This window comes from Nannobrachium achirus (assembly GCF_963921795.1).
Source record: "Nannobrachium achirus genome assembly, chromosome: 1".
NCBI lineage: Eukaryota > Metazoa > Chordata > Actinopteri > Myctophiformes > Myctophidae > Nannobrachium > Nannobrachium achirus.
Genome location: NC_137810.1, coordinates 14,457,166 through 14,477,812, shown reverse-complemented (window position 1 = coordinate 14,477,812; position 20,647 = coordinate 14,457,166). Strand labels below are relative to the sequence as shown.

At 41.0% G+C, this 20,647-nt stretch overlaps 1 protein-coding gene across 1 annotated transcript in view; it reads left to right on the top strand.

Moving 5' to 3' along the window:
- The window catches only part of farp2 (FERM, RhoGEF and pleckstrin domain protein 2), a 69,646-nt gene that overhangs the window by 14,982 nt on the left and 34,017 nt on the right, over positions 1-20,647 (top strand). Inside the window, exons 3-7 of the mRNA XM_080732971.1 lie at positions 5,587-5,691; positions 7,331-7,373; positions 7,869-7,947; positions 10,718-10,815; positions 13,466-13,580. Coding sequence (XP_080589097.1) covers positions 5,587-5,691; positions 7,331-7,373; positions 7,869-7,947; positions 10,718-10,815; positions 13,466-13,580 — 440 coding nt within the window. The remainder of the gene's footprint in view (positions 1-5,586; positions 5,692-7,330; positions 7,374-7,868; positions 7,948-10,717; positions 10,816-13,465; positions 13,581-20,647) is intronic.

Here is a 20,647-nt window from a genome sequence, read left to right as displayed (position 1 = left end):
CAGAAAACTCAACAGGCCCAGACTTACTAGAGGTCTGCTCCCGAAACTACCGAACGAAGGAGAATCAGAGAAAAAAGTTTTCCTAATCTGCTACCGGCTGTTGGTTTTCTCGGATTACGTAAATAAAATAATTTGACAAGAATACATTTCAGTCTGAGCCAACGGTTAACATTGAGGTGTGGCTATTTGAAAAGGTGGGAGTCCTGTAAATCCCAATATTTGCATTGTTTGTAATTAGACATATTGTTGGTTTGAAACATTGAAATGTCATTTCACTTCAACAGATAATAATTTATACACACTTGTTTTCACTGAAGGAAATGCTGGCTTACCTCTGTATCTATCCATGAATTCAATCCATTGTGCAGATTTAGTGTTCAATAGACCACCCTGCAACCCTGTTTTAGATTATATCCAAAACACTAGTGATTAAGTGGCTCAACTCAGAGCAGAGCAATTGATTATGTTGATTTCTTGTTATAAATTGCCAACTATTGACTTCCACAAGTCGATAAGAAGGTAAAGAAACAGAGGCAGTTTCTACCGTTGGTGACTGTTAGATGCTGGTGCATTTTAATCGTGTACTGTGTTTGTAATCGTGGGATTTTGGCCTGAATTCAGGCCACAGACTAAACTTAACACTACGGTTTTCATTTTACGGTTTGGATCAAGCTGATATCAAACACTGTATTTGGACAGTAAAGCATTAAAAAAAACTGACTTTTCACAATGTATTGTTAGAGAGGTTATGACGTGATTACGTGGGAAACGTTTACATCTTTGTTCTGAACACATTTGATTGGATCAAATGTATCGATGTAACTACATTACAGTGCTCTCTGTGCAGAGTTGAAATGCTTTGACTTTTGCCAATGTGAACCAGTTCTATTTCATAAGGGCCTTTTTTAAAAATACAATTTTTACATTACAAACAGATGTTTCACTCTATAATTTTCTCAAAAAGTCACAGGCTAGGATTCCAAACCTCAAGTGCAGTGTGTTCTTGGTACATAGCAATTAGTGCTTCGTTTTAGTGAAAACAAACCCCGGAGCGTTGCGAAGGTAAACTTGAGCAGTGACCTCACTGTACTCCCATGTACGGGCCGTACCGGTTTAGTCTGTCTAGAGAGAGAGTGGGTATATACGGGATGATGGCATGTCTTTATATTCAAGCCGAGCAAATGACTTGCCTTGGAAGTCTGATCCCGGCGGTGGCCAGACAGTGTTTCCTCAGCAGTGAGGTGGATCATTAACACATGCCTCAAACCTTTTCCTCCTGACTCACCGTTCATTCACGCAGCAGGGCTCCCGCTCTGTCCTCACACAACAAACGTGAATGAACCTTTCGCTTTCCCCTAAAAGCCTCATTCAACTTTCCCCATGTTCACCTTTTCAACTGTAGCAGGCAGGTTTTTAAAGGTAGGTAGGGGCAGGGCAACGGATAAGGGACAACTTCAAATATTTACATACTTGGACCTGATCTGGACAACGGTATCGGTTGCTTTTTTTTGTAAAGTTATATGTAAGTTATTTTAAATGAGAAGTTCTGGAAAGGCGTCTGTACAGGTAGCAGAATGGAATTGATGAATATTAGCCTGTAAATGTACATTGTAAATGTCCAACATTCAAAACTAGGTCCAACATTTTACAGTGTAGTAGATTAGGGGCCCCAAATATATATTTTTTTATGCCCCTGTACAATGGATTATGTACAGTGAATGCACTGACACACTTTGACACACCTTAATGTCTAATGATCTCATGTACATAGCTGCTGCTTTGTAGACCTAACCAAGTGCTACCACCTTTGTGTCTAACCAGTGTTTTCCCCAAGTTTTTTGTCCGGGTTTGTCCTTTTTTTTCTCCCTTTTTTACTTAAATGTAACGATCAATAACGACACTTTCCCTTTCCCTCCACATGCTGTGATGACAAATCATATAGCCTAAACCAGCGGTTCTCAAACTCTGGGTTGTGTTCCATAGTTTGGTCGCGGGAAGTTGCCGTTGGGGTTCGGAATTGGCAACCAAAAAGAAGAAGAAGAAAAAAAAAAAAAAATATATATATATATATATATATATATATATATTTATTTTTTTATCATGAAATTATAAAAAAAGAAAGAAAAGGAAGGTTGTTGTAACCAACGGCAAGAGGACGCCTACTTGACTCCTCACACAGTGTTGCACGTTGCAACAACACAAGACACACACACAGGCACAAACTGATTTAGCTCAGCTGTACCCTGTTCATAAACGATTTACTTAGAAGTTATGCTCACGAAGAAGCGCCTCATAAAAAATATAATTTCCCTAAAAATCAAGCCGTGGCGGCCCAAATCAAGGCGTGGCGTCCGCCACGGTTAAATGCATATAGGGTAAACACTGGTCTAACTTATGCACCTCATGTCTAACCTCATGTACCAGCTGATTAATGCTGTATATAGTTAATATCAGGGTTCCCACGGTCATGAAATTCCTGGAAATATTTTGAAATTAGAAAAATATTTTTCCAGTACTGGAAAAGTTTTGGAATTTATCAAGGGTCCTGAAAGGTCCTGGAAAAAATGGCTATGCATTGTCTTTGGTTATTGATTTTGTTAATAGAAATTGTGAAAATAGCCGATCTACATGCTCACAACGCCTCGCAACGCGAGGCGTTATGAGCATGTAGATCTGCTATTTTCACAATAGAACAGTGTTATACAAAATTCCTCAACTCTTAGTGCTCGTCAGGGTGCCGGGTCCCCAGTTAAAATATGATTATTTCAGGGGTCACGGCCTGAAAAGGTTGAGAACCACTGCCATACACTGCCTGTCTTTGGGCATTGCGCACAGGAGTAAGCGACCTGTTATTGAGCTGAATTATTGTTATATAGTCCTGGAAATTGGGTTAAATATTCTGGAAAGGTTTTGGAAAAGTTTTGGAAATTAATTGGTAAAAATGTGTGGGAACCCTGTAGTATTGTAAACATGATTCTCTGTACTGTTAAAACAAAAATCTTCTTGCTCTAAGACTGGGCCTACCCCTCTTGTTTCCTTTTCTCTTCCTGAAAACAACTAAAAACGATGGAGCTTGCACAAACATGAATTTCACCAGCTTCTTTACACTGGTACAATAACGGGTGATTCTGAGTTACAGACCCGTAAAGGGTCCATTTGGACGCCTGGCGGGTCCCTGTACCAGATGTTGAGAAACGGGAGAGTGTGTTTTGCAGGTCTTTCAGTCCGAGTGTATCAAAAAAGCAACTGGGTTAAGGCAGCGGAAGCTTGTGATTGGCTGCGCGGAGGTTCCGAAAGCAGAGGCGTCAATTGGGTATGGCAAGGTATGGCAGCTGCCTTACCTTGGCTACAGGGGGGAAAAATTAAATGTACTTCTTTTTTCTTTTTTTTTAGATTTGTTTTGGGGCTTTTTATGCCTTTATTTGATAGGATAGTAGACTGACAGGAAATGGGGAGAGAGATGGGGAATGACACGTGGCAAAGGTCGTCCGGATCGGGAATCGAACTGGCGACGCCAGCAGGCATCATAGCCTAGTATGTGGTATGCGCCACCAGGCCAGCGGGCGCCCCTGAAATGTACTTCTTAAAACAGGGCTACTCAACTTAAGATGGCTCAGGGGCCACTCAGCAAAATACCAAAAGTCAAAAATGACGGTCCCATTTTGGACATTTACAATGATTTTTTAACACACTTCATGACAAGTCTAATAATTAAGGAAACGCACAGAAAACAGCCAGATTTCCGTCTATATAAGCCAGGCCAAACCTCATTGAACTAGCCTGGTTCCAGCCCATATACCCGCCCACTCTCAGAGTGCACTGTTTCTCTGGTCTGGGATTGTGTTCATAAGTGATTTCTGGAGCCGAAATGACGGCTCCTCCAATTAGCGCAGGGGGTGGGTTTAACAAATAACCAATCCGTGCCGTCAAAGTCCCTCCCCTCCAGAAATCACTCAAACAGGGCACAATGTCAGACTAAAGCTTCAGCTGAGTCTGAAATCAGGCTATCATTGAACCAAAAGATTGTAATGGATGGAATGATGAAATGATCAAATTCTATCAAATTAGGCTTTATTCACAAAATGTGAAGTGAAAATGAACAGATCTGATTCAATCTTTTTGTAACCACCCCTTGGAAATAAATAACACTGAGAAGGACCAGACTAATATCCACAACAGTGTCTGGGTATGCGAGGCTAGTGAACTTTGGCGAAGTATGTTTTCTCATGCCAATAAAGCTCCTTTGAATTGAATTGAACAGATAGTAACAGTGCAACAATTCAAATCAATGACTCAAATGATATCCTAGAAATTAAATTAAGGCTTTCTTCTTTGTAACAAATACAATGAATTATAAAATGAAATACAAATCTTGTTTTAAAACAAGACAAAAAGTTTCGAAGGGATTTTGGAGAGAAAATGACATCATCTGACTTCAGCTGCCTTGGCCTGACAGACTGTTATTGATCCAGACCTGTAACTAGACGTTTATACTTATTATTCAGTCACTAACCCCATCATCCCTATTCTTGGGGGACATTCACCAAAAATATCCGATCTACAAGCTCACCACAAGATGCGTTTTGTGAGCTTGTAGATCGGCTATTTTTGGTGAAGAGAATTGTTGTATATGGGAAAATAACTCAAGTACAGTTCAACTCAGCCTCAGTTGCACTGTTCTTGTAAAGAAGTTTAATGCTTTGAGCTTTATAAAACACAAGAGCTTGGAGGAGATTTGTGGTACAATAAGCATATTTCTTTGGCTGCTGCGATCTGTTGGAATGACTTTATTTTTCAATGACGCTGGAGCCGCGGAGGCAGAGACAAGCATAGACAAGGGCTACGTCTTCATTAGCCTGAAACATTAGCCTGAAACATGACGGTCGCGACCGTTCATATCGCTCGACCGGCATGCGTCCAGTCTCCAGTGAGCCCGACTGTGGTTGTCTGCTGCAAAATCTCAGCATATTTGTCTGTCTGACTGCCTCGTTGTACTAGCTTTAGTGTAGCCACATCTCGCACTGCTGTCAGTGCTGTGCTCTGTGCATTGACTCCAATCGCTTCCTGACTCATATCCCTAACCTACGGAGTGCACCGAGGCTCAAACATCACCGCGTTAATCGCGCGTTAACTTAGAAAAATCATATTTTTATTTGTATGATCATGACGGGCCGCACAGACATGCGGAAAGGGCCTCGGGTTGAATAGGGCGGTCTTAAAACAAATTCATCATGCCTGTTTCTAAGGTATGGCAACATGACTGAAGGCGTGCGTGCAAGACACCAGTCTTGTTGCCATACCTTAGCTTTTGCTGAACTGACGCCACTGGCCGAAAGTCGGGGGGACCTAACCTCAACCCTCCCTAACCTCAGTAAAACTAACGCTGGTGAATGCTAACCTGGTGAAATGCTAACCTGCCGACGCTGGTGAATGCTAACCTGGTGAATGTTAAACTGGTCGGACCAACGGTGCCTTAACCCAGTTGCTTTTTTGATACACTCTGACTGAAAGACCTGCAAAAAACACTCTCCCGTTGAGAAACAGTGATATAATGCACTCTCCTCTTCTCTTCCTTCTATTCTCTAGCCAAAAGACTTTGGACAGACCCTTCTCTCTGAAGTCTTCCAGAGGGGCAACCTCATGGAGAGTGATTACTTTGGCCTGGAGTTCCAGAACATGCAGATGAACTGGGTATGTGTATTTGTTGTATTGTGTGTTTGCAACTGTTTCGCGTTATCTGTAACTTTCATGTCGTACCTGGGATTTCAACTCTGGTCCATTTTTTTGAACTGTTGACTTGCTGGTATAACAGAACTGTTGACTTACCGGTATAACAGAGGCACGTTTGAGAAGGTGACTTATTGCCATTTCAGTTTCATGCAATACCTCTTGTCAACCAGTAGTGGGGGGGTGACACAAAGGTCATCGGGACTCGAACCAGCGACTGTCAGGCCGGACTACCAGCCTAGGTGCCTGGTAGTCCGCCAGTGGCCCAGGCGAAAGAGCCCACTTTTAAACCTGTTTGGCACAAGTTGACCAGTAATAAATGTTTTATGGGATTTTACTTTGTTCTTGTGATGTTCTTGAACCGTGCCCAGAAGCGAACAGTGAAGGTCATGGTGGAATGGAGGCTGCTGGATATCGTTGTTGCGGGTAGAAAGCTTGTATCTCCGTATTTCAACTTTTTATATTCTTTGGTAAATGAATGCCCTGCTTCATCATATAAGAAGAGTATAGCACGAAAGCAGTGAAAATAGCAGATCTACAAGCTCACGGGCACATTTTCAAATGTTTTTAAAAATAAACATGAAAATGGTTTGGGATATACAAGGTTTCCAGCGGACAGCAACGGTATGTGTAAAAGCAAAGCGGACAGATGTGAAACGTTTATGATGGCTACTTCAAAGGGAGCGGGGCGGACAGCCGTTTCAAGCCAAAAAGACTTCAGATGTCTGTTGTTTTTACAAGACCCCGCAGCTTCTCCGCAGATATTTAGACTTATGATTGTCGAGTTCACATTCGAGGAAATGTCTTTTAATAATTTGTCACTGTCAGGCAGAAACCTTGTGTTGCCATATTTAAACTTTTTAATTTTGTTTCTTTTTTTTTTTTTCTTTTCAAAACACGTTGTGGTGCGAGAAGTTTTGAGGTAGTAGGTCTGCTATTTTTTTATTTGAATACTGAAAAGTAACAGTTTCCACCGCAACAGCAAGACATTCCATTGTATTTTTATATTACATTGAAGCTGACATGTCATACTGTATGTTCTGTTTTTGTATTGGGTGGGGGTGGCTTCATGTGTAGTCTTTATGTAGAAACGTCTCAATCTGTTGACGACGTCATTGTAATATTATGTCTTGATTCGAGATGTTTTTGAAGAACAGAAAGTTCCTGTTTAAAATTAAGGAGAATAGAATATTGGAAGATAGTATCGCTGTATTATTATTATCTGTGTGAGTACATTCCACACTCGATCAAGGCCAGATGGAGCAGAATAAGCATGCTTCGACAGTGACGACTGGATGCCAAACTTTGACCACTACATTCTTGCCACATCCCTCTCTCACTCTCTCTCTCTCACACACACACACACACACACACACACACACACACACACACACACACACACACACACACACACACACACACACACACACACACACACACACACGGAGGTAAATGTGTTGATGTGCTAAAAGTGTGACTTTTAGACCCTTTCGTTGTGATAGTGATAATCATTACTTCCACTTCAACAATATTTGTACTTATGCCGTGACCAGGTCACAACCCAATACACGACTGACAAGACGGTATCATTCTGTGTACGCAGGTTTGGTTGGAACCCACAAAACCAATTGTGAAGCAAGTGAGAAGTAAGTGTGCTTAAACATGAGCCTGGGTATCTCCATTAATGGGTTTAATGGGCATTATGGGATATTAATCAATCTTAGGGCTGTCACAATTATTACATAATCGTCTAATCGCAATTATTTGACATAATCGTGATTATTTTTCATAATCGTCATAATCGTTTCCATGTTGAAAAATGTTCATATATTTAAAAGAAAGTCAAAAATAGAGGAAATAGCAGATCTACAAGCTCACAACGCGTCGCATCGCGGCGCGTTGTGAGCTTGTAGGTTGGCTATTTCCACTATCAATGTTCTTTTTTGTCAAATATGTCAGTCATTTCTTTGTATATTTAGGTTGTGTGTCATATCTACCATGTGCAACTTCAAAGCCTAAAAGCCAAACAGAAATGTAATTGTCAAAACACAATTAAATCGTTAATCGCAATTATTTGAGTGAAAATTTATCGTCATGTAAAATGTCCTAATCGTGACAGCCCTATTTGTCATACATTTCAGGGCCTACAAATGCACTATTTAGACTGTCAGTGAAGTTCTTTCCTCCTGACCCTGGTCAGCTACAGGAGGAGTATACGAGGTCAGTGGCTTGTTCTTTCCAACTTATTGATGCTGATTATCATGCCTGTGTAGTAAGGCTTTAGGGATGTATTCATCATCATTACATAACAAAAGAGTAATCGGATAGTTATGTCTTTCTTTTATTGAGAGAGCCGGTCATATCATCGCTGAGTGATGATAGTGTCTGCGCTCACAAAAGTGAAAGAGTGCTTTTAATTAAAAGTTGATGATAATAATTAAAAGAAAATTGCTGATTTGATGTGAAATTGTAATGTGCCTATTGTCATCCTTTGTTGTCACACCCATTTAATGGAAGAACTCAGTGGTAGAAATGGCTGTTGGTGTGCATTATGCTTACAGTCCTATCACAATAGATCATACATGGGCAACTGGTGGCCCGGGGGCCACATGTGGCCCTCACCTTCACTTAATGCGGTCCGCAGGTTGATATCTGAATACTAATGTATTATTGATTACAATTCCAAACATGCAAACATATACATGACCCACTTTAATTACTTCAGTCTATATTAGTATCTTAATGACTAGTACTAGTCTTTTTCTATTCACAATTTATTTGTATTTAAAGTTATACTATGTAACTTTTTTTATAAAACATATCTTAAAATTGTCCTAACTATTAAATCGCTAAAGTTTTAGAACCCCCACTCTGTTAATTTCAGCTCCCAAAGCCTTTTCTTTATATGTGTTCTACTGAGCCCTGGTGGCCGTGACCGGGGCTGTTTTTCCCGGCAAAATTACGTCCTATGCATCATTCTGTACACGTGTCTCCCTACCGGCCAATCAAAGCCCAGATCATACACTGCTGAGCTCTTCAGGAAGTACACTGCAGTGTTTACACTGGTCTAGGAGTTTAGCATGTAACTCCCCAACCGAGGCTCGTAGAGGGACACGAAAGACCTCTATGGATAGGTCTCGGCGAGGCGAGGCGGACGTGGTGGTCTGAATGCCCGGTCCGCGGCGAAAAACGGCCGAAAAAAGCAGACGCGACCGCGGTTTGCTCTACTGCTACTGACCACTAGTTGAGCAACTTACACAGTATAGCTTTAAGTTCATAAAGTTAACATAAGAACATATAAATGCATTGGAAATTAAATACATTTTTAATTTTTCAGGATTCCAATTCAAAAATACCGTAAATCCCCAATTAATCGCCCGGTGGCAAACTGCCGCCGGGTCCCATATATCCGCCCGGGGTCTGACCCCATTTTGCGCAATAAACGCCTGTTTCAAATAAGCGCACGGTTCGTATAAGCGCCTGGGCCGTTATTTGCAATTAATATTATCCTTATTATGTTTTATGTAAGAGCCCGGGCTATTATTTGTTTGGTTGTTTGGTATTATTTGCTATTTATTCAACTTAACTGGTCATTTATGTTGCATGGCAGTGGTGCGCTGAAAACAGCAAATCTACAAGCTCACAGCAGTGCTGTGACAGGCAGCACGTTCGCACCGCACTCGCTGTGCGTCGCTACGGGTCATATGTTGCATGACGGTAGTGCGCTGAAAACAGCAAATCTACAAGCTCACAGCCCTGTGGACAGACACTTCTAAGCCAAATGTATATGGTGCCCAGCCCGGCCCAGTGCTGCGCTACCATGACGCGCAGGACGCACTGTCTGTGCGTCGGGGAACAGATTGCCAAAGGACACCAAAAAAAGAGAGAGGAAAAAAGGAGTCTGCTGCTCTCTGCGCACTGACCACCATTCATTACTGTCTAAAACGTTGCTACAATGCAAAGTTTGCGTAAGTAGGCCTACTTTAATGGCAAAACGTTGTGATGGAGAAAGACTGGCCAATAAAGAACAGCTGGATCAGAATAAGTCATTACCTACTGTTGCTGCCTCTTGTTATCCAGTCCACATTTTGAAGAAGTAATCCATTATTTTGAGGTGCAAGGGGAATGCAGAAGGCTTAATCATAATGCAATACCATAATGGTTTAATGTCAGGATAGTGGAGCTGTTCAGTGGTCATGTCAGCGAGTCCAGTCAGAGCACCGCAGCTGCAGGACTTCTGCGCTAATTGGGTCGTTGCCTCGTTGACTACAGACCTAGATGCGTCTTTGCTGGCATGCGGTAATTGATTATTTTGGAGAAAGATTCCCTTAGTATAAATAATAGTATCTATATATTTTTTTAAAGGCATTCATACACTCTTGATATTTTTTTAAATGAGGTTTGGTCTAATAGATCACAATGTGCTATTTTCTGGGTGTTCATAACAATTAAAATAATAATAATAATAATTATAACATTTATTATAACATTTTGATTATTACCCCTATTATATAGTTTGAGAAAGAAAAATGTACCAAATAATGGCCCAGTGCTGGCCAGTGCCAAAATAAATAAAAGCCTGTTACCAATAGCCGCCTGGTCCCTTTTAAGCGCCCGGGGTCCGACCCCATTTTGCGAAATAAACGCCCGGGCTACTAATTGGGGATTTACGGTAGCTAAAGATAATTAAGGATTCCAATTCAAAAATAGCAGATCTACAAGCTCAAAACGCATCGCAGTAAGCTTGTAGATTTTTGCTATTTTTGACTGTATATGCATTGCGGCCCTCTGGAGCGAGTGTGAAAACATAGTGGCCCTCTCGAGCATCAAAGTTGCCCACCCCTGCCAATAGATAATGTCTAATCTTCATTTCAGCCGTGCTTTATTTTCATAAACATCTGTCAGACGCGTATAAGCATGGTTAATTCTCGGGTGAACACAAACAGATGGTTCATTAAGCTGCGGTGCTTTTCTCTCCCGTTCCTCTCAGGTACTTGTTTTCCCTGCAGATGAAAAGAGACCTGATGGAGGGCCGGTTGATCTGCACGGAGAACACAGGAGCACTGATTGCTTCTCATCTGGTCCAGTGTATGTACACGTACACACCTGCTTTACCACACCACACCTAAGAGCAGTGCTTCCCAATGTGTGGTTTTTAGGGGGGTACCCAGATGATTAACAACCCATTTAGGCCCTAGAATTATTGAATGCTTTAACCAGTGAAAAATAGCAGATATACAAGCTCACAGCGCGGCACCGAGTGCCGCGCTGCGAGCTTGTAGATCTGCTATTTTTTGAAAAAGTCGTGAAAATGTGTGCAAATCTTTGAATATATGTATTTTCAAAGCGAACGTTTGTAACCAAAATTTTGCTTCTGGAGGGGTCCCTGGAACTAAATATTTTGAGATGGGGGTCCGTGTGGCCAAATGCATATAATTTTGGGGGTCCTTCACATGAAAAGGTTTGAGAACCACTGACATGGTAGTCTTTCAAGAACAGACTAACTGAGCTCCAGTTAAGTGAAAAGGACCTTTTTCTTTAATGATGGCTAGCCAGATTGCTGACATAGAAACATAGGTTTTTCAAAACATCTTTGAAGGATTCAAAAGACACTTATAGAATCGGGTCAAAATTCTAATTTTCACGATTTTGCAAAAATAGCAGATCTACAAGCTCACAGCGCGGCACTCGGTGCCATGCTGTGAGCTTGTATATTTGCATTTTTCAATAGTTAAAGCATAAAATAATGATACACAATAATGTGTACCTGTTCTAAATGGGTTAACTTAATGTGCAACATTGTTTTCTCACTCGACAGTAAACTTTTATATCTCTAAAATCGGAAATTAAATATTGGTCAAATTGTCAAATATTACAGGCGGAAATTGTGAAAATAGCAGATTGTCTATTTTCACAATAGAACCGTGTTATACAAAATGTAATGCCTCAACTCTTAATGCTCGTCAGGTAGGGGGTCCCCACTTAAAATATGATTATTTTGGTGGGTCTTTGGCCTGAAAAGCTTGAGAACCACTGCCTTGAATCTACATTTTTTTTAACAAAGAAATATTGCATGTATTTCCTATAGGCCGATTTCCTGAGCGCTCCCTTGTAGAGAGCGCTGCCGTAATTTCTGCTGTGTAAACCGCAGCCAGTGGTGGGGTTGGAAGTAAAATGATTGAAAATGGGAAATACTCAAGTAAAGTACAAATAACACAAAATTGTACAAAAGTACATTACTTAACCCATTCAGAACGGGTACACATTTTGTGTATCATTATTTTATGCTTTAACTATTGAAAAATAGCAGATATACAAGCTCACAGCGCGGCACCGAGTGCCGCGCTGCGAGCTTGTAGATCTGCTATTTTTGAAAAATCGTGAACATTAGAATTTTGACCCGATTCTATAAGTGTCTTTGGAATCCTTCTAAGATTTTTTGAAAAACCTATGTTTCTTTGTCAGCAATCTGGCCAGCCATCGTCAAAGAAAAGGTCCTTTTCATTCAACTGGAGCTCAGTTAGTCTGTTCTTGAGAGACTACTAAGTCAGTGGTTCTCAAACCTTTTCATGTCATGGACCCCCAAAATGATATTTATTTGGCCACGGACCCCCATCTCAAAACATTTAGTTCCAGGGACCACCCAGAAGCAAAATTTGAGTTACAAACGTTCGCTTTGAAAATCCATATATTCAAAGATTTGCACACATTTTCACGACTTTTTCAAAAATAGCAGATCTACAAGCTCGCAGCGCGGCACTCGGTGCCGCGCTGTGAGCTTGTATATCTGCTATTTTTCACTGGTTAAAGCATTCAATAATTCTAGGCCTAAATGGGTTAAGTAAATGTAGGCTACAAGTTACTTCACATGAGGTTTACGCCGCAGCTAATGGCGGCGGCGCTCTCTACAGGTTGTCGCTCAGGAAATGGGTCTATGACCTCATGACATTGTGGTCAGTGCAGAATGTGTGAGGGAAAAAAAAACCGGTTCTGAACCACAAATTGAATCCTGGCCTGTTCGCGTGTTGCACTCGTCTTTACTTGCATCCCCATCGTGCACTGGTATATGTGGTTTTGAGAAGATTAGCATGGCAAAACTTCTAGGCGAAACACTACGTTATTTTATTGATAACATATAGGGGTGGGCGATATGGTGATAATTATCTTTGAGACGATACAATGTCTCCAAGATATGCCTTTTCAGAGGTATCGTATATATCGTGATACAATGAGGGAGCCTTGTAAAAAATCCTGTTGAATTGTTAATACAGAGATTCATTGAAGAATTCATTTAAATCTGCATTTTGCTCTAAATCAGTAGTTCTCAAACTTTAAAATGTCATGGTCTCCACTTAACTCTGACAGTATACAAATGAAACCAAATGGACCCGTAAGGGTCCAAATGAAATGGTTTCATTTGTATACTGTCAGAGTTACATACTTGTAAAGTTCAATTTAGATCTCCGAAAAGGAACCCAGAGAGTCTAGTTTTTGTCAAGTAACTTGAAAAATAACCATAAAAACCAACGTGAAAAAGAATCGTGATAAAATCGTGTATCGTGATACAGCTTGGGAACATATCGTGATATTGTACTTTTCCATATCGCCCACCCCTAATAACATAACAATAATATGGCTAAACATTTTCAATTGATTGATCATTAAAATGAACATGCTCTGAAAACCATCCGTCGTGTTAGCAAATGTTGACCACCTCCTCTCGTCCTGCGAACCACAGCGGAGATCGGGGACTATGACGACATGGTGGACCGGGACTTCCTGAAGATGAACAGGTTGCTGCCCTATCAGGAGAAGGTTCAGGAGAGGATCATGGAGCTCCACCGCAGACACCTGTGAGTTACTTCTTCACTGCGTCTTCTCCATCTCCTGTCTAATTCATAATATACACAGGGTTCCCACGGTCATGAAATTCCTGGAAATATTTTGAAAATTCAATTTTTTTTTCCAGTACTGGAAAGGTTTTGGAATTGATCAAGGGTCCTGGAAGGTCCTGGAAGAAATAGCTATGCATTGTCTTTGGTTATTGATTTTGTTAATACCTCTGAAATGACAAATTAAACATTGGCCAAATTGTCAAATATTAGAGGCAGAAATTGTGAAAATAGCCGATCTACATGCTCACAACGCTCCTAACCGTGTTATACAAAATTCCTTAACTCTCTTCAAATATGATTATTTCGGGGGTCACAGCCTGAAAAGGTTGAGAACCACTGGCATACACCACCTGTCTTTGGGCATTGCACATAGGAGTAAGTGACTCGTTATTGAGCTGAATTATTGTTATATAGTCCTGGAAATTGGGTTAAATATTCTGGAAAAGTTTTGGAAATTAATTGGTAAAAATGTGTGGGAACCCTGTATACAGTAATCGGTAGTTTTACCGTGTTCATCATAACACGGTGAGACACACTGTGAATTTATAGATCTGCTGTCGTACGATGACTAGTATAAACCATGTTTTTAAAGTACACATACTGGTGGTCTGTCAAGTCTAGCCTTGTCGACTCATGGTATTCTTGCGAGTATTCTATTGAGTACATTTTCAAGTAATCAAATGGTCAAAAAGCACATTTTAAGAAATGTATCGCCGAAAGGATTAGCAGATTGTTTTCAAAAGTAGACCCAAAAATGGTCTCGTCATGAAAAGATTGATTTACAAACAAAATTCAGTTACTGTATGTAGCGCTTTATTGGATCACTCCAATAATGATTTATCTGTTATCAGCCAGAGGAGCAGATCATATTAAGGTATGTTTATCGTCCCTACGTTTGACATAAAAAAGAGAACTCTGGCAGTTGTTTTATAAATGCTTTGTACGATGGTCGGCAGTAATGTGGAGTCAACAGTGAGTCATAGTGAACAGGTTAAACATGCCAGACCACTGGGATGGTCACATAACTGTCTCCTATGACGAAAAGTACATATCTTATTATCTTAACTTCAGCTGAAAATGCATAATTTCTAAATAAGCTTCATGTGCAGATAGAGCAGCAATAATGGCCTTGAGAAATGGAGGCTTGAAGTGGGGTCCATGAGGACTTCAACACAGCAAAATGTGTTTATATAGCATCAAATATTTGTAACCACTTTGAGCCCTATATACATTGCAATGTGACGAGTTGTGAGCTTGTAGATCTGCTATTTTCAAAAAAGGCTTGAGAAAATGTGAAAAATACAGAGGGGGCCAGTTGGCCAAATACATATTCATTTGGGGGTCCTTGAAAAACGTTACGGAACCGCTGTCCTAGAGTCATCGGAGAAACCAAACATTGGCAAACATTGTTTGACAATAAAAAAACAAAGAGCATTATTCTCCTTTTCTGAGCAAGGCAGAGAGTACTGACATGTCAACATACAGTGAGCAGGATTGTGAAGCCCTCCCTCACCTGGAGATGTTCCAACTTGCTCTTTGAGCTCTGTTGAAATCCACCCTCCATCCAGGAGCGTGCACAGCAGCAGCAGCAGCCACCCGTCATAGTAATGGATGAAAAAGCACCTCACTCTGTAAGACCACCTGGCCCACCCAGGTTCAACACATGTGAGAGTACAAATAGAGCCATTTAAAAGCTGCCTACGTTCCCCCAGCCGTGGAGATTTACGCAAGACACAAATTCCCTCTTTTGAGAGGCATGCAAAGCCCTTGATCTCTTGGGACCTGATATCTGTTATTGTCTACTCTGCGATCACTTTGTGAGAGCAACACGCCATTGCACCATAGTAACCTCGTCAAATATCGGGTCTGTGGTTTGTGTTTTTGGAGCGAGCGCTATGATTTAATGCCACTGTTGCCTGGAATTTTCCGCTCAACATTGGACGAGTGCGGTATCTTTCAATGTAGTCAAAGTCAATAGTACTACGCAGTAAAAGTGAAGACTTGAATGAACACAACGGAGGTCTCTGTGTGCACGTAGCTGCTTCCACGTTATATGGTGTCCTTCTTGGGGCTCTTTTCACATGATTTTAAACACAAACATTAAGCAGAGGCTTGAAAAAGAGGCGACTGCGACAGTCTCACTAGCCAAACCAACCATACCAAGAGTTTGTTGGCACCTCTTCAGAGTCCTGCTTTTAATGTTAATCCTTTCACAAAAGCCCTTGCTGCATTTTCCCACAACTCGCTTCTCCGTTCACACGCCGCTGGCCTCCCGTGTCTCTCAGTCTCTCTCCCAAACCTGTTGCATACAGTAGGTGGTTCTCAACCTGTGGGTTGGGACCCCCAGGGAGGTCCCTAAATTATTTTAGGGGGTCACCAGATGATTAACTTAAAGGAGCTATAGTCAACTTTTTCTTGAAAAACGGATGCTAAAATAAAAATAATGTTTTGAAAATATTTTATAAAAAAATAAGCTTCATATATGTGTTTCTATTAAAAAATGACCACAAAAAAGCGTAAAATAATGATAAAATAATAATTTTGGCCATTGTCAGACCTACACTTTGTTTACATTCTAGTCTATAGACTAGGATGTAAACAAAGTGTTGGCCCTACAATGAAAAAGTTGACTATAGCTCCTTTAATGTGCAACATTGTTTTCTCATTCAACAGTAAACAAACCAACGTGAAGTTTAAGAGTATAGAAGGTATCTGCACATTTCTAATTAGTACCTCTAAAATGAGAAATTAAACATTGGCCAAATTGTCAAATATTAGAGGCATACACTGTGAAAATGGCCGATCTGCTATTTTCACAATAGAACAGTGTTATACAAAATGTAATGCCTCAACTCTTAGTGCTCTTCAGTTAAAATATGATTATTTTGGGGGTCGCGGCCTGAAAAGGTTGAGAACCACTGTGTTAACTGTTCTGCTGCTGTTGACGACGCTCACCGTCATTGAAAGGGTTAATACCATGGCGCCGTTGACGGTGAGGACTGTCAATCTTACTGTATATACAGTAAAGATATTATTACTTACTGTACGTCGCTCCGGTCCCGCCCGCATCGGTAATGTCCGCGATTTGTTTACAACGCACATCGGGCGTGCACGCGAAGTGAAGCTCCTCCATAGTAAATCCATTGAGAGGCCCATAAAGAAACTTCAATAACTCATAAAAGACATTTGTATACAAAAAGGGGTCTCCACTCTACACACTCTAGACACGGGATGCGCGCAGCCATGTTTCCCTTCTGGACCCACACTGTCATGTGACTAGATGACGTAATCGTTGCCGTCAAGTGATAATCCAAAAAAACAAAAACAACCCCCTTCCAGCCCTTCAAAATAATAGCGGCGGCCTATGGAGGAAACGGCGTGGCACCGAGGCACCAAGCAACCTTCAGATTAAGAGGCACTATTAGTGTTAAAGGAATGCTTCACCCATTTTCAGCCGTATCTTCACATCATTGGTCCTCAGTAATGCTCTACATCTGCTCTGAGTGAGAAGTACTGATTTAGAAGGAATTTGTTGAATCGGCCACGGGGCTTAATGGGTTAACCGCATGAACCGCACCCTTTTCTGGCCACGTCGTAATAGACGACAATTCAGACAGAAATATCTCAACCTGTCACAACGTGACATGTTGTGAGCTTATAGATCCGCTATTTTCAGCAAAGACAATTTGGTCTAGTTACTACAGCGGGTCCTCCAAATCTTTGTGTGATAGAAACCTTTTTTCCCCTTTTTTATATGAACCATTTGAACCCCTATAGTGTCCATATTCTGAGAACTTAACTTAATAACCTAAAATAGCAGATCCTCAAGGCGTTGTGAGCTTGTGGATCGGCTATTTTCGGCAAAGAGCTTCGATGTAGAGGGAAAAAGAGCAGATTAAGTGAAAGGTCAAGTTAAGTATTGACGGTTCAAGTGGTTAAATATCTGAAAACACAAATTGACATGAATCCAAAATAAACTGATGTTTGTGCTGTCAAACAATGAAACTATATGGAATCTATGATAAGGTTATGGGGGTCCACGCTTCATCTCTCTCAGCTAAGGGGTGTAGAGGATAACTATGAGGTGGCCATGGATAGACCCCTGGGGGATCCCGGGCAACAAAGTATGTAGGGTTTAAGTGGTTAAGCCCTTTAAAAAAAAAACTCAGAAATGGCTGGTCTAAAAGCTTGTGAGCTTGTAGATCTGTGTTTTTTTTTTTGTTTTTGTTTTTTACGTTTGAAACATTTCTCATATAAATGATTTGTGCACAAAACGGATACACCAGGTTGAAAGTGCGTGAACTCTCTGTTTGTCTGTCAGAGACAGGAAGTATTAGTAGTAGTACTAGCATCCTACCCCTAATCCCCGGCTGTGGCCACTAGTTTATATTAGCCCTAAGGCTAGTAGGGCAGTGTGGAGGCGGGGGCACTAAGGAGATTCCACTGCTTAACGGATGAACAAAATTAGAATGCGGTGGTGGTGACTGGAAGGCTGCACTACACTCCTCCTAACGTTATTCGCTTGTAATGCAGTGCCGTCGTCCAGAAAGGTTTGAGAGGCTGCCGGGGTATCTGTACATCATCTCCCTGTGTTTACAGCCACTGTCACACCCATTTAGTACGGGTACACATTATTGTGTATCATTATTTTATGCTTTAACTATTGAAAAATAGCAGATATACAAGCTCGCAGCGCAGCACCGAGTGTCGCGCTGCGAGCTTGTAGATCTGCGATTTTTGAAAAATCGTGAAAATTAGAATTTTGACTCGATTCTATAAGTGTCTTTTGAATCCTTCTAAGATTTTTTTTAAAACCTATGTTTCTATGTCAGCAGTCTGGCCAGCCATCGTCAAAGAAAAGGTCCTTTTCACTTAACTGGAGCTCAGTTAGTCTGTTCTTGAAAGACTACTATGTCAGTGGTTCTCAAACCTTTTCATGTGAAGGACCCTCAAAATGATATTTATTTGGCCACGGACCCCCATCTCAAAATATCTAGTTCCAGGGACCCCCCAGAAGCAAAATTTGAGTTACAAACGTTCGCTTTGAAAATACATATATTCAAAGATTTGCTCACATTTTCATGACTTAAAAAAAAAATAGCAGATCTACAAGCTCGCAACGCAGCACTCGGTGCCGCGCTGTGAGCTTGTATATCTGCTATTTTTCACTGGTTAAAGCATTCAATAATTCTAGGCCTAAATTTAAGGTCACGTTGTGTGTATCTGTACATCATCTCCCTGTGTTTACAGCCACTGTCACACCTTAAGGGCCATATCAATCTAATCTTCTCGCCATTAGCGGAGATCGTCCCTTTCTTCAACAAATGTTGTGTACACAGTGCAGTGTATACTTTAAATCTCAGCCTGTGTTTTTACATTTCTTTCACCAGCTTTCATGGTGAAACATTGTGCATTTCAAACTTCTATTAGCTTAGCTTGAAGAGGGCTTTTAGTGATGGTGAGTTTCAGTTAATGTTGACAAAACGTTCAGGTACCTCCTGTAACTTTTATTGAATACGGACCGAATGAAAACAAACACATAAAGATAAAGCTAATTTGTGGGAAATGGTCAACAATGTGAAACTATATGGCTGATGTTGACAATGGACAATGACATATTATGTAGTAACACTTTTATGGTACTTTAAACTGGGAAAGTCACAATGGCTGCTGAAAGCAGCAGCTGTCTAGAACCTGAAAGACCGTTGACAACTTAGATGTTCAAACATTTGCCCTGTTAAGCCTCTATTAGAGTCCAGGGTGAAGAGCTATTCACTTCACCGTGGTGTAGTTTTCTAGCTATCACCTAAAAATACATAACAAAGCCTAGGTGATAGCTAGGAAACTACAACGAGGTGAAGTGAATAGCTCTTCCCCCTGGACTCTGATAGAGGCTTTAAGAGCCTCACAGACGAAACGCGATGTTGGATCCGATCAGATCTCGTGCCCGGGGGTTTATCGGTGTTCATTTCAAACGACAGTCTTGAATTCGGGCCCGGTATATCCCGCTGTGCCAAGTGAAATATCTCAGACCATTACAAATGAGACCGACGTCTCGCGATTCTAGCCACCCACGATCTCGGGGGGGGTGGTGCCATGAGAGACACGACTAGATGGTTCTCAACCTGTGGATCGGGACCCACAGGGGTACAAGATGTACAGAAAGGGTTCCTTTAAGATGAAACCATGTTTACATACATATATTCTAAGGAAATGGGTTGTGATTTTATAATATTAAAATTACGAAATTAAACAAATATATTCGCTATCTAACGTTCGCACATTGCTGACCATACTACTGTGTATAAGTGTATTTGCCCTTCAACTAGGCCTATAAAATATATATTGTTTTTTATGAGACATCCATTGTAATTAGGCTATGCTCCCAAATCCATTTTATTACCTTCTGTTCGCATATGCAATGAGTCCCGCAGTGCTGCCAATCTGTTGAAGGTGAAAATCATGGAGGTTTTTTAGCGAGGTGAAACGCCATCAAAAGCCACCTCGAAGATGCAGGTTGGAACGTCATTTATATGGAGCGTGTATCACATTATCTGCGGGGATGGGTGACATAAAGTAGCCTACTGGAAATGTGCATCAAATGACAGTGCCGTCGAGCGCTGATCAGCTGCTTTTTTTCCTTTTCTTTTTTTGCGCAGCCTCTTAACAATTAAGGCACGCATGGTGCTTTCTTCAGTGGCAGTGCTACTAATTAAATATTAAAACGGCGAAATTAAACAAATATATTCGCTATAGTCTATAATAAAGAGTCTCTCTCTCTCTCTCTCTCTCCCTCTCTCTCTCTGTCTGTGCGATATTTGTAGCTAATAATTCAGTAGGCCTATTGATACCTACTTTTACTTAAGTAAAGAATTGGAGTACTTTTTCCATCACTGCTCAAATTAACTGTTCATCAGCGTGAATGCTTTCAGGTGTGTATGTGTATCTGATCAATATAGGAAATTGCCCATTACATCCTGCATGACATCAAAGCGACATGTTGTGTGAAGTCTTGTGAGCATGAA